The sequence below is a fragment of the Theropithecus gelada genome, chromosome 13, assembly GCF_003255815.1.
Source record: "Theropithecus gelada isolate Dixy chromosome 13, Tgel_1.0, whole genome shotgun sequence".
NCBI classification, from domain to species: Eukaryota; Metazoa; Chordata; class Mammalia; order Primates; family Cercopithecidae; genus Theropithecus; species Theropithecus gelada.
The window spans coordinates 49281481-49295771 of NC_037681.1; the positions used below are offsets into that span (position 1 = coordinate 49281481).

General features: G+C 42.3%; 1 protein-coding gene across 1 annotated transcript in view; it reads left to right on the forward strand.

Annotated features, from left to right (window-relative positions):
- The first annotated feature begins 522 nt into the window (after window positions 1-522).
- Window positions 523-14291, forward strand: part of WDR43 (WD repeat domain 43) — a 56664-nt gene continuing 42895 nt past the window's right edge. The window contains exons 1-3 of the mRNA XM_025354795.1: window positions 523-797; window positions 8293-8430; window positions 13352-13473. Coding sequence (XP_025210580.1) covers window positions 573-797; window positions 8293-8430; window positions 13352-13473 — 485 coding nt within the window. The 5' untranslated portion in view covers window positions 523-572. The remainder of the gene's footprint in view (window positions 798-8292; window positions 8431-13351; window positions 13474-14291) is intronic.

Here is a 14291-nt window from a genome sequence, read left to right on the forward strand (position 1 = left end):
CTTCTTGTTGCCCAGAGCTGGAGTGCAACGGCGCGATCTCGGCTCACTGCAACCTCCACCTCCCGAGTTCAAGCGATTCTCCTGCCTCAGCCTCCCGAGTAGCTGGGATTACAGACATGCGCCACCACGCCCGGCTAATTTTTTAAGTTTTAGTAGAGACGGGGGTTTCTCCATGTTGGTCAGGCTGGTCTCGAACTCGCGATCTCAGGGGCTCCGCCCGCCTCGGCCTCCCAAAGTGTTGTGATTACAGGCGTGAGCCACCGCGCCCGACCGTCTTTCTTTCTTTTTTTTTTTTTTTAAAAGGAACGGGACTTGATCTTGATTCTACAATTACTTTCTCCCATACTCCCACGCCCGCCCCAGAACAAGTTAGCAGCAGGCCCTAACGGGCCACCGTCCACAGGGTGGATCCGCCCGAAGCTCTCCTGCGACGCGAAAAGCCACCCCCTCAGCCCCCCGCGCTCCCTCAGCCCCCGGCGCTCCCTCCGCCTCACTTCCTGCTCCAGGCCCCGCCCCGCGCCGGTGCGCCTGCGCACGGACGAACACGTGGCTGCAGTGGGGCCAGAGCAGCAATGGCGGCGGGCGGCGGCGGTAGCGGCGACCCCCTGGCCCCGGCTGGGGTCCCTTGCGCCTTCTCCCCGCACAGCCAGGCCTACTTCGCTTTGGCCTCTACCGACGGTCACCTACGAGTATGGGAGACGGCCAACAACCGGCTGCACCAGGAGTACGTGCCTTCCGCGCACCTCAGTGGTACCTGCACCTGTCTGGCCTGGGCGCCAGCGCGGCTGCAGGCCAAGGTAAAGCGAGCGGGACAGCGCGGGGCGGGCGCCTCCCCGGGCTCGGCTTCGGGCCTCCGGGCCGGGTCGCGCGTGGCCGGGCATCGCGCGTGGCTCTCAGCGGCCCGGGGCGAGAAGGCACGGAGCGCGGCGTCGGCGCGCAGTGGGCCCAAGCCGCCAGCCCCGCGTGCGGCCTGCCGTGAGGGCAGTGAGGGAGGGCGCAGCTCGACTCGGCCAGTCGCGTATCCGAGCCCTGCCGGCTGGCTCTATGCGGCCTGGGCCCCACTCTTGACGGGCAGCCATGTTCGCCGAGTCCCCTGGTCCCGCTGGGGCGGTTTTCTTCTGCCGGACCTTGCTCATCAGAGTCCTGGTTTTTGATAGAGCCCCATCTTGGGACTATCTAACTTTCCTCTTTCTCTGATCCAGCTCATCGGTTTTGCTCTGGGCAGTTGGTGTGGACTAGTCTGTACTTGCTTCCGGACCTTCCCCCTCCTGCCCCCCCCTTTGGGTGCCGGCTCACCACGTGTTTTGTCCACATCCAGGTCGTGGGACTCTCAACTCTTAACTTTTGCCTTTCCCAGGCACCTCTGGATTCTCAGCCTTTTGAACTCGCTGCTTTTTTATTTTAACATCTGCTCGCCCCTCCCGCCCCGCTTTCAAGCCCATCACACCACTCCCCACCCACCCCAATCTGAAGTCTGTGTTAGGATGTGGAGGTAAAGTGAAGTAGTAGCTTGATTTAGTGAATGTTTCATGAGGCCAGATGAAGTTACCCTTAGATGGAAAACTGCCGAGTTAGGCAAAGCTTTTCATTGTTAGGGACCCGTGTCAGGTAAATGCCATTCACAGTTGAGTCACTCAGCTCCATCTCTCTAACTCAGCACGCACGTGGTTATTGCATTCATAGAGTAGCCAAACCGAATCACTGCAAATTGATTTGGAAGCATCAGGTATCCTGAGGTGTGTGGTGTGAGCTGTTTCAGTATGGAGAACTGCAAAAGCTCGTATTTAGGATAGATCTTACTCTGTTTGACGACCTGGGAAACCTGCTAAATTTTTGGGTTGGGAGAAGGGATACATGTAAGTTGCTATACTTTGGATATGTTCAGATATTTTTCAAATTTTACACTACGTTTTCATAGTTTATTCTGTTGATTCATAAAGTAAACCTATTAGGGCTTATAAGTCAAACACAAAACTTAAAAAAATCAGTTTTTATTGTTAAAATTACAGTGCTCTGCTTATCTTTTATTTTCAAAGTTTTCTGTGTTTGAATTTTAACAGTCCTGCAAAATGATAGTAATACTAACGCTGAGAGAAATACGGAGCAGTGGTTAGGTAGGTGCATGGACCCGAGCTAGCTATACTGTCTACATTTGATTCCAGCCTCTGCTTCATAGTGGTAATTGCGCCTCTGGTTCCTCATTTATAAAATGAGGATAATAATACCTACTTTATAGAGTGGTTGTGAAGATTAATATATTTAATAATGCAGAGAACACTTAGAATAGTTCTTGACAGGTAAGTGCTTTAAGTGTTAAGTATTATTAATGTCTGATATTTGTATGGTTAGTCCTGAAATGTTGATAAGGAAGGAACTTTCTGCCTTGTTTGGGGGGAAGAAACAAACTCTGGGAAACTAAGCAACTTGAATAAAGTAAAAAATGGAACCAGGATTAAAACTCAGGTCCTTGAGAGCCCAGTTCTTGGTTATCTGCAAAAAATAGTTAATATTAGGTTGGAAAAAATGTCACCCACTTTGCTTTTTTCTTGACTTTCAGTTGCATTGTATGCCCAAGAGAAGTTTCCTAACCTCATATTAAAAGTCATAATTTTGGAATATGTGCAAAACTATGGTAAATTAGAAAAATAACTGGATTTGAGTTCATAACCAAGACTCAAAACTTGTTTTGTCGTTTTGAGCAAGTTGTTTTAATTTTGAGGACCTCATTGACAAATGAGAGTTGAGCTACATTAAAGAAATTTTTTTTTTTAGATTTCAGCGTCGAATGACTTGACCCAAGCCTTAATAACCAATAAAGGAGTGTGGCCTCTAGAGTCAAGGTGCCCCGAACTCCTGGTCCAGTGCCCTAATTTTGTTACTCTTCGGTCTTGAGTCACAGAACTGAGAGAGCTGGAAGGAATGTAGAGACATTCCCTACTTTGAGGGTGTGTCCTCTTGGAGCATCAGTTTGACTTAAAAACCAAGGAGAGGCAGTTTTCTTGTATTAAAATAAACTTGCACATATATTATGGTATAAAATTAAAAAGTCGTATGTCTTATCTTAGAAAAAAAGGCACATGTTAAGGTGCTCTCATCTTACTAAACCCTTTCTTTTATTTTACATCTTTGAGGCTTAGTGTATGAGGCATGAAAAGGGTATACTCTGAACCCACTTTCCAGCATTTTGTTAAGGTCCTGGTATATGATGGCATATAGTACTCTCAAATTTGAAATAGAAGTAACATCATCCACCTTTTAGGATCCTCAGGATCAAATTAGGCAGTGTATGTGACTGGTGTAGCATGGCCTAGCATGTAATAAGTGGCTTAATGTTATTGTTGAATGAATCTGGACTCATTTTACCATTTAATATGGCATTTAATATGGTAAATCAGTTTGTAAGAAAAGTAGTCTACCTTTGGTTTAGTAATTGTCAGTTTGCTGCCCAAAGACAAAGTGTGGTGATGATAACTCATCAATGGAGAAAGATAGATAGTGTTGGGTTTCTTGGGTAACGGGTTAAGTTTGTGGTTCACGAGTGTTTAGAACAATTAGATTCTCACCTCTTGTTGGTCACAGAATGATTACAGTACTTTACATTCATGCCACAATAGTTTTTAGAGGGTTTTCATATGTTATGTAGCTGAGCACTCCATTTGGTCTTTGGAGCCAGGGGTAAGAGGACCTTTAATGAGGACAAGAAAATAGGAAAGTGCAAAAATACAAGTGGATGGACTCTATCTAGATGGATACTATTTTTAAGAGTTCCTCAAGTTTATGTGTGTAAACTGAGGCAGAAATGTTAATTATATTCTCTACCAAAGCCACACAGTACAGTGGCTCGGCCACCTAGGAACCGATGCTGCTGTTTGTCTTCAAACTTTTGAAAGTCTTCCAACTTTTCTGCTTTTCCTTCTCTAACAGACCTGTCTGCTATTGGCTGTCGTAGTAAATGTGTTTATACTGCTTTGCTGTCACTGCAATTAGGATGAGCCTGTACAGCTTAGTACTTGTTGAATGAAGCACATGGCATTTCAGACATTGGACAGGATAGCTGAGCTGGGTGTCTGCATTACCATCCCTTAGAGATGTAAGACAGTTCACATGTCTGTCTTGAGGTCTTGCTAACAGTTAAACTTCCTAAGAAGTAAGGGTTGCAGATAGATCTGATTGGCAGAAATAGAAGTTTCTATGTATTAGGACTTAATTGATTTGTTATAAATGCTGTATGTGATTTTATGTAAAAACTTACACACATACAGTGGCAGTGAGGTAGATCAAGAAACTCACATGCAGTGGCAGTGAGGTAGACGAAGAAATGGATTAGGAGACTAATTGCAGAATGAAACTTGAAACTTGGCATACTTTTTGGTGTCTAGAGTTCAGTATTTTTCAGAGCAGATTTTGATCCATTAGTGAAGTGTGTAATACATTTAGTGGATTGTAACATTAAAAAAAAAAGAATTGAAAGTATCAGTACTGCTAGCCATGGGAAACTTCTCTGTGAAACTTGTTTCTATACATGTATTTTTATGAGAGTGTAGTGACTCTGCATGTAAAACTCCTTTCTCTGGGATCTCAGTCTAAAAAGTCATTACTTTAATTACTGTACAAATTCAGACTTCTCATAACCTGAATGTGCTTTTTTTCTGTCTTCATCCCATCTGTACAACTCCTTGCTTTTATAAATCATGCACATGTGCCATTCAGATTCTCCCTCAGCCTTATTGTTTCTGGATCAAATGCTGATAATGGATCTAATGCTGATAAGCTTTTCTTGTAAGACAGGTTTCAGTATTATTCATTGCTTAACTCAGTCTCTTCATGGTGGAAAAGACGCCTTAGTCTGAGAAATCACCTCCTTGGGATATTCACTCCTGGTGCCTTCAGGAATTGAGATTTTCCAGTTACAAATATATGAACTAAATTTTTTTATCTTACCTTTTTATTACTTTACATATTTATCTGTATAATCTGTGCTGGGCACTTAAGAGGAAGCACAACTGACTGACTAAGGTGTAAAAGAAGAAATACGTTTCATATTTGCCTTGTCTAATGCAGGATATGACGTGTGTCTTAAGGGAAAGAAATTTCCATGGAGGAGGTGGTATTTGAGGTGCGCCTTAAAACATGGATAGGATTTTTAACTAATGAAAATTGACGTGAGTAGGAAAGATCTCCTCCCAAGTGAAGGGAAAAGCAAAAGCAAAATGGGAAAATGTGTGTATAGGGAGTGTTAATGTAAGGGCGGAATTGGAGATAAGACTGGAGAAGGTGGGTTGAAGGCAAATTGTGGGTGCTTTTGAATGCCATAGAACTGTTCATATTGATTTATTCTCTGGAGAGTCATTGAAGTTTTTTGATTACAGGAATAACATGTTTAGATAGTAAATGCGAACAGAAGTTTGTGATCTATAATCAGCACTAAACTCTTGGTTTCAAAAATGTTTAGTATGGGTAATACTTGGAATATTAGTTTTCATTAAAATGTACATTGGTTATATACACTTCTGGTCTGATTGATGTGTTACCTTTTTAGGTATGCTCATCCTGCTGAATAAAGACTATCCAACCTGAAAAATAAATGAGTCATGAGTTCTTTGAGTTTAATAAACTGGAGTATTATTTAGGTTGAGACCAGTGATCCTCAAAGTTGGTCATAAATCTTGTAGATATTCTTTCTGCCTGCCCCTGCTTGCTTGTACCAAAAAATACAGAGATTTGCAGATGCAGAAATTAAGGCTTTGACTATGTTATGTTTGACATAGGCTATGTAAATTTCTAAAATTTTTTTGTGCTTTTTAATGGAAATTCAAATTGTCTATAAAGCATATGCATATTTGGGATTATCTTTGTTTCACACATTGAGAAACTTCCATTTAGATAGTTTTGATTTGGAAAAACCAAGAGTAGAAGAAAGATTTCCTGGAATCTTTTTTTGTTTTGTTTTGTTTGAGATAGAGTCTCTTGTTGCTCAGGCTGGAGTGCAGTGGCAGGATCTTGGCTCACTGCAACCTCTGCCTCCCGGGTTCAAGCAATTCTCTGCCTCCCAAGTAGCTGGGATTACTGGCGCCCACCACCACTCCCAGGTAATTTTTTTAGTATTTTTAGTGGAGACGGGGTTTCACCATTTTGGCCAGGCTGGTCTTGAACTCCTGACTTCGTGATCCACTTGCCTCAGCCTCCCAAAGGAGTGAGCCACCGCGCTCAGCCTTCTTGAAGTCTTTTAAAAAAGATGAATCTTTTCCTGCTGAGATGGTACTAGGTTGATGTACTTCCACCCACTTTCCTTGCCTGAAATAGGTGTTTGTATTTATAACCTTATACAGAAATTATATTTGCCCCTGAAATCATTGAAAGGTAGTTTTAGAAATTCATGTAACTGAAGCGGATACCTAGAACACTGCTAAAGCTGAGGTTTCAATGTTTCAACAAATTAAATGAGACCATCAGACTTCTTGTTCTTTGGCTTTTAATTGTAACTTCTCTTTTGTGTTTATTAATACATTTCTTTTTTTTTTTTTTTTTTTTTTGAGACGGAGTCTCGCTCTGTCGCCCAGGCTGGAGTGCAGTGGCCGGATCTCAGCTCACTGCAAGCTCCGCCTCCCGGGTTCACGCCATTCTCCGGCCTCAGCCTCCCGAGTAGCTGGGACTACAGGCGCCCGCCACCTCGCCCAGCTAGTTTTTTGTATTTCTTAATAGAGACGGGGTTTCACCGTGTTAGCCAGGATGGTCTCGATCTCCTGACCTCGTGATCCGCCCGTCTCGGCCTCCCAAAGTGCTGGGATTACAGGCTTGAGCCACCGCGCCCGGCTTATTAATACATTTCTAAGGACTTGCAAGATGTATATTATTTTTCCTGTAAGTAGAAGGTTATCTTTTTTTGTTAGACTGCGTTTTGTTAATCTAAGTGTGTCCAATGAGTCAAATTCTTTAAATGTAACATCCCCCTAGGATAACTAAAAGAAAAAAATGGGAAGTGCTTTTTTTTTTTTTAATTTTTACTTTTATTTTTTTTTGAGACCGAGTCTTGCTCTGTCTCCCAGGCTGGAGTGCAGTGGTGCAATCTTGGCTCACTGCAAGCTCCGCCTCCTGGGTTCATGCCATTCTCCTGCCTCAGCCTCCCGAGTAGCTGGGACTACAAGCGCCCGCCACCACGCCCAGCCCTGACCTCATGATCTGCTCGCCTCAGCCTTCCAAAGTGCTGGGATTACAGGCATGAGCCACCGTTCCCGGCTGGGAAGTGCTTTTTAACTCTGTTCCCTGATGCTCTTTATGCACTAGTAACGTTGTGGTTGTCATTGGTTGTTTTTGAATTAAGACAGATTTTTACGTGTCTTGGGCTGTGTGCGTGCCCATGCGTGCTGTAGAGCTAAGATCCTACACTATTAAGAAGAAGATGTTCTCTTTTCTATGGCATTGGCTTGTTTTACAGTGAAAGAATGAATTTCTCAGAACTTTATGCTAAAAACATATAGGCTGGTGAGCTGTAATTTAAAAAAACACGGAAGAGAACTTCTGAAATCATAATAAATATTCAGCATTATAAACTGATGTAGTGCTTTTAAGTTAGAGTCATTGTCTTTTTGTTGGGTAGACATGAGCTGTTAGCATCACTTTTGAAATAAAAGAAGTCTTGTGGCATTTGCCACTTGAGTGAGACTTATGTCTCTGAAGTCATTGAATCACCGGGCCAACCCTTGACCAGTCACTGGGGCAGCCTCTTTTGTGTGTGCTCTGAGCTGCCCTGCTAGTTAAAGCTATTTGTTGACTCAAATTGAAGTTAATGCATGTTTATAAAGGTAAAAACTTTTAAGTCCCTTTTCTTGAGAACTAAGCTAGAATTTGTGGAAAAATTAGGAGGGGAAAAGGAGAGTTGGCTGCTGAGGTATGGACTTACAGATTCAGAGAGTTTTGGGTATGAATCTCTTTGGTTGGGGAGTGAAGGCTTCGCTTAGATTGGACCTGTCAGGAGGGGTGGTCTGTTTCTGAGACGTGGAAGCACCATTGAGGCTTCTTGGACCTGTTAGGAGAGTACCCAGAACACACCAGGTTTTCCTATTTGCTGTCTTTTTTCTGTAGGGGTGGGAGACAGGGGACAGAGAATTATGGATTTCTCTTCCCATTGGAGGGATTTCTTTTTAAAGTAGTGAGAAGTAAATCACCCAATAGCTTCTCTCTTCCTGCTTTTTAAAATGTCTTTTGTTGGCTGGTGGGCATTTGTATTTGTTCATTAATGATGTTTTAGTGTTTGAAATACTAAATAAAAACATTGTTTTTCTTGTTTTCCAGGAAAGTCCCCAGAGGAAAAAAAGGAAATCAGAAGCTGTAGGAACGAGTAACCAGACTGACTTATTGGCTCTTGGCACAGCAGTTGGTAGCATTTTATTATACAGCACAGTAAAAGGAGAATTACACAGTAAATTAATAGTAAGTGTGTATATATTTTATTTAAAAGTGATGTGACAGGGAAGCTGATTACTAGAGATTATTAAAAAACACTTCAAGGTATGTGATGGATCTGTGCTGTAGGGACAGTTTTCAGTCTCATCTACGTTTAAGTAGCTGAATAGTAATATTTGATAAAAGCTGTAATAGTTAACAGCAGTCCTTAATTATGGGTCAGAGGATGAAGACTTCTTGACTAGGTTTAAAATAAGGAAGGGTTATAGGAACTCTAAGGAAGCATAGATAGCAACTGTGGGAAGCAGCTCCCCAACTCTTGACCTAGGGGAATAAAGGAGGCAGTTGGAGTTACTGCTGACACTGAGATCTTTTAGGGGCAGGTGTTGTGCTGCTGTTGCTGTCTCTTGAGGAGTGGCCCCACGGGCATGGGATCCAGACCTCAAACTGAGAAGGAGGCTCCAGGTGCCTGGTGCTAGTGTCTCTGACGGAGGTGATGAGACTGGTTCTCCTAGGGTTGGAAAAATTGCATATTGGGTTCAGCTGCTGCTGTTGGGCATTACCACTGTTGGGGTGATGCAAATAAAGAGACAGGAAGGACAAGTCCCTTTTGTCTCCATCCTTGTCTCCCTCTAGCAGTTCCTATTGGCAGAGCCTATGGATCCAGCTGGGAAATCAGAAATCAGGTTTGCTGAGTCCCAGCATCACAGCAGAATATAAAGGGCGGGTTTGGCATTGGAAGACAGTAACTGAACTGGCCTAGTTGGTTCAGACAATATCTATTGCAGTGTGTTTTTGTTCGCTGGACTTCTGTATATAGGAGTGTTTTAAGTTTTTTGTTTTAAGTAACATTTATCTATAGAAAATTTTTAACTACATAAAGTTGAAAAGGAAAAAATTTATACCTAAGTCTCTCACTGAGAGATCTTCTTAATAATTTGTGTATTTCTTTGCTTTATACATACATTAAAAAAAATATGGTTGGCCATCTGTTCATCTAGTTTGTATCCTGATTTTTTCCATTAGGTTACAACATAACTATCTTTTATATTTGTCAAGAACTGGTTGTAGAGATTTTTAATGCCAGCCTAAAATCCCATTAAGTGGAATAGTCCATTATGTTACTTAACTTGTTGACCATTTAGGGGTTTCCAAATTTTTAAATTGTTGTAAAACAATGAATTTTTTTTTTTCTTACATGGATTCACAGAATTACTAACCGAAAATTAGTGAGCCAAAGGGATGCTATCTATGTAGTATAAAAATACTTTCTGGAATAATTTTTACTAATTTATGCTCAATATCAGTGATAGGAGATAAGTACTTTATCTCAGCAGTATCATTATTCATACTGAATAGCCCATTAAAACAGCAACCATGACAACAAAGAAACAGATAATTTGGTAGATGAACATTTTAATCTGATTTTAAGTTTGCATTTAGGAATGTATTTTTTTTAATTGAATATTACAAAAATAATACTCAACTATAAATGAATTTTAAAGCATTCAGAGATCCGTCTCAAGAAGGCATCCTTCCCTATATTCTTCCCCACTCCAAGTTGAGTGTGGTCCTCAGGTGAGCTCGTACATCTACTATAGGTAGGAGGCTGTTCTTTAATTTGATAGTTTTTTTGTGGTCAGCAGGTACCTAGCATCTTGTGCAGTGTGGTAGCCGCTCAGCTGCTGTGGCTGCTGGAGCTTAGAAGACTTATTTTTTAAAGACAGAGTCTCACTCTGTCGCCCAGGCTAGAGTACAGTGGTGTGATCTCAGCTCACTGCAACCTCTGCCTCCTGGGTTCAAGCGATTTTCATGCCTCAGCCTCCTGAGTAGGTGGGATTACAGATGTGTACCACCACTGCTGGCTAATTTTTGTGTTTTTAGTAGAGATGGGGTTTTGTCATGTTGGCCGTGCTGGTCTCGAACTCCTGGCCTCATGTGATCTGCCTGCCTTGGCCTCCCAAAGTGCTGGGGTTACAGGCATGAGCCTCTGTACCCAGCCTAGAACTCCTTTTTATATCATTTCAGTACCTTACAAGATTGTACATACATCTTTGACAGGGATGAATTTATCAAAAAGGAGTCAAGAGGGTCAGGGTGAGGGGTGCTGGGATGGTATGGTAAAGTGGAAAGGGACCAGGCTTTGGAGCTAGCCTGTCCTGAGGTTGAATCCTACTCGTTGTGTGTTCATGTGTGAATAATTTAACTTCTCATTCCACTTAATACCCATTCCTTAAGTGGGTATTAACAACCTACCTTGCATGATTTTATGAAGACTTAGATGTAATAATATATTGAAAGTGTCTGGCTTGTAAGTGGTATTTAGTAAATATTTGTTGAATGAGTAAGTGAACAAGTGAGTGAACACATTGCTAAATTGCTTTCCAAAAGGGTATGCTAGTTGACACTGCCGCTGGCAATAGTATTATGTAACCTCACCAGCATGGGCATCATAAGGCTAAACACATTGCTACAGGAACAGACTAAAAATGCCACTTTGTTTTGGTTTGTATTTCTTTGATTACTAACAAGGTTGAATACTTTGGTATATTTTCTAACTGAATTCTTTCTATGGAACGTATCTGTTCATGTCTTTTAGTTATTTGCGTGTGTATAAGAATTAGTTCTTTGAGTACACAGCTGATAGGAAGGAAAGTAACTGAATGTAACATTTTAAAATGTTTTTCTTTTGAAGTGGTAACAATGTTATTTGGAAGTAGCTTTAGTAATTTTGAGTAATCACTTTTATTCTTAGCTATGTACATAGTGATGTTTCATTGTATATGTATTTACTTTATTCCTGCAAGATTTTAATACATAAAGCTAAAAATGGTATAAAAGTAAAGTAACTGTAGGAGAGATGTCACAAGGTAGCATGTGACTATTTGTCAGATGAGTTATAGCAGTCTTGGGAAGGCCTGGAGGAGAAGGGTTTTCATTTGGACCTTCTGGGATAGGTAAGATTTGGATAGAGAAGGGTGGAGAAAGGAAGTTGGGGAGATGGCAAGAGCGAATGCAGGGAGACCGGAATGTAAAAGATTGACTTGGCACAGAGTAAACTAATTTAGAGGAGAGGCATACTAAGGGGTAATGGATAATGGATAAATGTGACTTTAGGTAGAAAGAATGAAATGCTTGCAGTGTGGGTGATATAGTACCTCATTCTGCTAAGCGAGTTAGTCCTGGAATGTTTGTGAGATGAGAAACATGAATGAGCTCTTCTCAGTTAGTTTCTATTCCTACGTGCCTCTTAGTGAGTGGGCATCTTGCTGTGCTGTAAATGTGTAAGTATTGTTTCTATGCTATGGCCCCATAGTACAAGTAAGCATTTAGTGTTTACCTGAAGTAACAGTGACTTTTGTTTTGAGACATAGCTTTGGTACTTTTTTTATAGGAGATTTTTTAAGAATATTTTTGAGTACCCTTGATTTTTACCTTAAATGTGGACTTGGGGTGTGAAAGTAGTTTGTTTGTTTGTTTGTTTATTTATTTATTTATTTATTTATTGAGACGGAGTCTCGCTCTGTCACCCAGGCTGGAGTGCAGTGGCCGGATCTCAGCTCACTGCAAGCTCCGCCTCCCGGGTTCATGCCATTCTCCTGCCTCAGCCTCCCAAGTAGCTGGGACTACAGGCGCCCGCCACCTCGCCCGGCTAGTTTTTTGTATTTTTTAGTAGAGACGGGGTTTCACCATGTTAGCCAGGATGGTCTCGATCTCCTGACCTCATGATCTGCCCGCCTCCCAAATCTGCCTCATGATCCGCCTCCCAAAGTGCTAGGATTACAAGCTTGAGCCACCACGCCCGGCCAGTTTATTTATTTTTAAACAGAGGAGAAGGAAAGTTAACATTTTGGAGTTCTAGCTGTGTATCTCTTTTTTTTTTGGATATGGAGTTTCGCTGTTGTCACCCAGGCTGGAGGCAATGGCGCGATCTTGGCTCACTGCAACCTCTGCCTCCCGGGTTCAAGTGATTCTCCTGCCTCAGCCTCTCAAGTAGCTGGGATTACAGGCATGCGCTACCACACCCAGCTAATTTTGTTTCTTTTTTTTTTTAGTAGAGACGGGAGTTTCACCATGTTGGTCAGGCTGGTCTTGAACTCCTGACCTCAGGTGATCCACCTGCTTCAGCCTCCCAAAGTGCTGGGATTACAAGTGTGAGCCCCACCACACCCGAACTGTTTATCTCATTTTTGATATTGGAAAACTAAAATGGATAAAGGTTAAAGCTTTTAGTTAAGGCCTAACATTTTAGTTAATTATTTGGTAATGACTCTAGGGTTCATATTATCATAACATATAAGACAAGTTTTATTTTCTTCTTGAATTTTTTTTTTTTGTATACCATAAATATCTTCATTTTTATTTGTCAGTTAAAAAAAAGAGCCGGGCACAGTGGCTCACGCCTGTAATCCCAGCACTTTGGGAGGCCGAGGCAGGCGGATCACAAGGTCAGGAGATCGAGACCATGGTGAAACCCCGTCTCTACTAAAAATACAAAAAATTAGCAGGGTGCGGTGGCGGGCGCCTGTAGTCCCAGCTACTCAGGAGGCTGAGGCAGGAGAATGGCGTGAACCCGGGAGGCGGAGCTTGCAGTGAGTGGAGATCGCGCCACTGCGCTCCAGCCTGGGGGACAGAGCGAGACTCCGTCTCAAAAAAAAAAAAAAAGAGTTGACTCCTACCTCTACAGATTATTAACTGCATCTCTAACATGGTTGCCTCTATTTGCCTTTCACATCCTCTGCCAGTGACTGGCCTCAGATCACCAGTGGAACCTTTTAAAAAAATACACGATTGGCTCTATCTAGTTCTACTGATCTAAAATATCCACGTATGGGCCAGGAGCACTGGCTTATGCCTGTAATCCCAGCATCTTGGGAGGGTGAGGAAGGAGGATCACTTGAGCCCAGGAGTTTGAGACCAGCCTTAAATTTTTGTTTTTAATCTACAGAGTGGTGGACATGACAACAGAGTCAACTGCATACAGTGGCATCAAGACAGTGGCTGTTTATATAGTTGTTCAGATGATAAGCATATTGTGGAATGGAACGTACAGGCATGCAAAGTAAAGTGGTGAGTAACGTTCATGGTATCAGGAGATGCAGCAGAGGTGGATAAATGCTGGACTTATGGGGAATGCAGACATTAATAAGGTTATAGGTTCCATTTTCAAAGAACCTTTAATCAAATCGAGCATGCAAGATTTTAATACATAAAATACTAAAATACATAAAATACATAAAAGCTAAAAATGGTACAAAAGTAAAGCAACTGTATGAGAGATGTCACAAGGTAGCATGTGACTGTTTGTCAGATGAGTACAGTAGTGATGGGAAGGCCTGGAGGAGGAGAAGGGATTTCAGTTGAACCTTCTAGGATAGGTAAGCTTTAGATAGAGGAGGATGGGATAATCCTTTCAAGGGTGGAGAACGGAAGTTGAGGAGATGGCAAGAGCAAATGCAGGGAGACAGGAATGTAAAAGATTGAATTGGCACAGAGCAAAGTAATTCAGAGGAGGGACATACTAGGGGATAATGGATGGTAGATGGTATGGGTGAAAGTATCCTAAGAGCCTGGCTTTGTGTCGTAGATAAAGGTCATAGACAATTGATTATAGTTCAACCACCTGATCCTGAGGTTGGCTGCGTAGGAGATGCTTAATAAATGTGGGCTGTTGAATACAGTTCCACCTACTGTGTAGTTGAGGACCCTCATGAGGAAAATGATGCCCATGGTCCTGCAGCTGCCAGAGAAGATCCTGCTCTTTTGAGTTCTGGTATAGTTGGGGTTTTAGATTCTGTCTGGTATGCAAGAGAGAGCCACTGGCCGAGTGCAGTGGCTCACACCTGTAATCCCAGCACTTTGGGAGGCCAAAGTGGGAGGATTTCTTG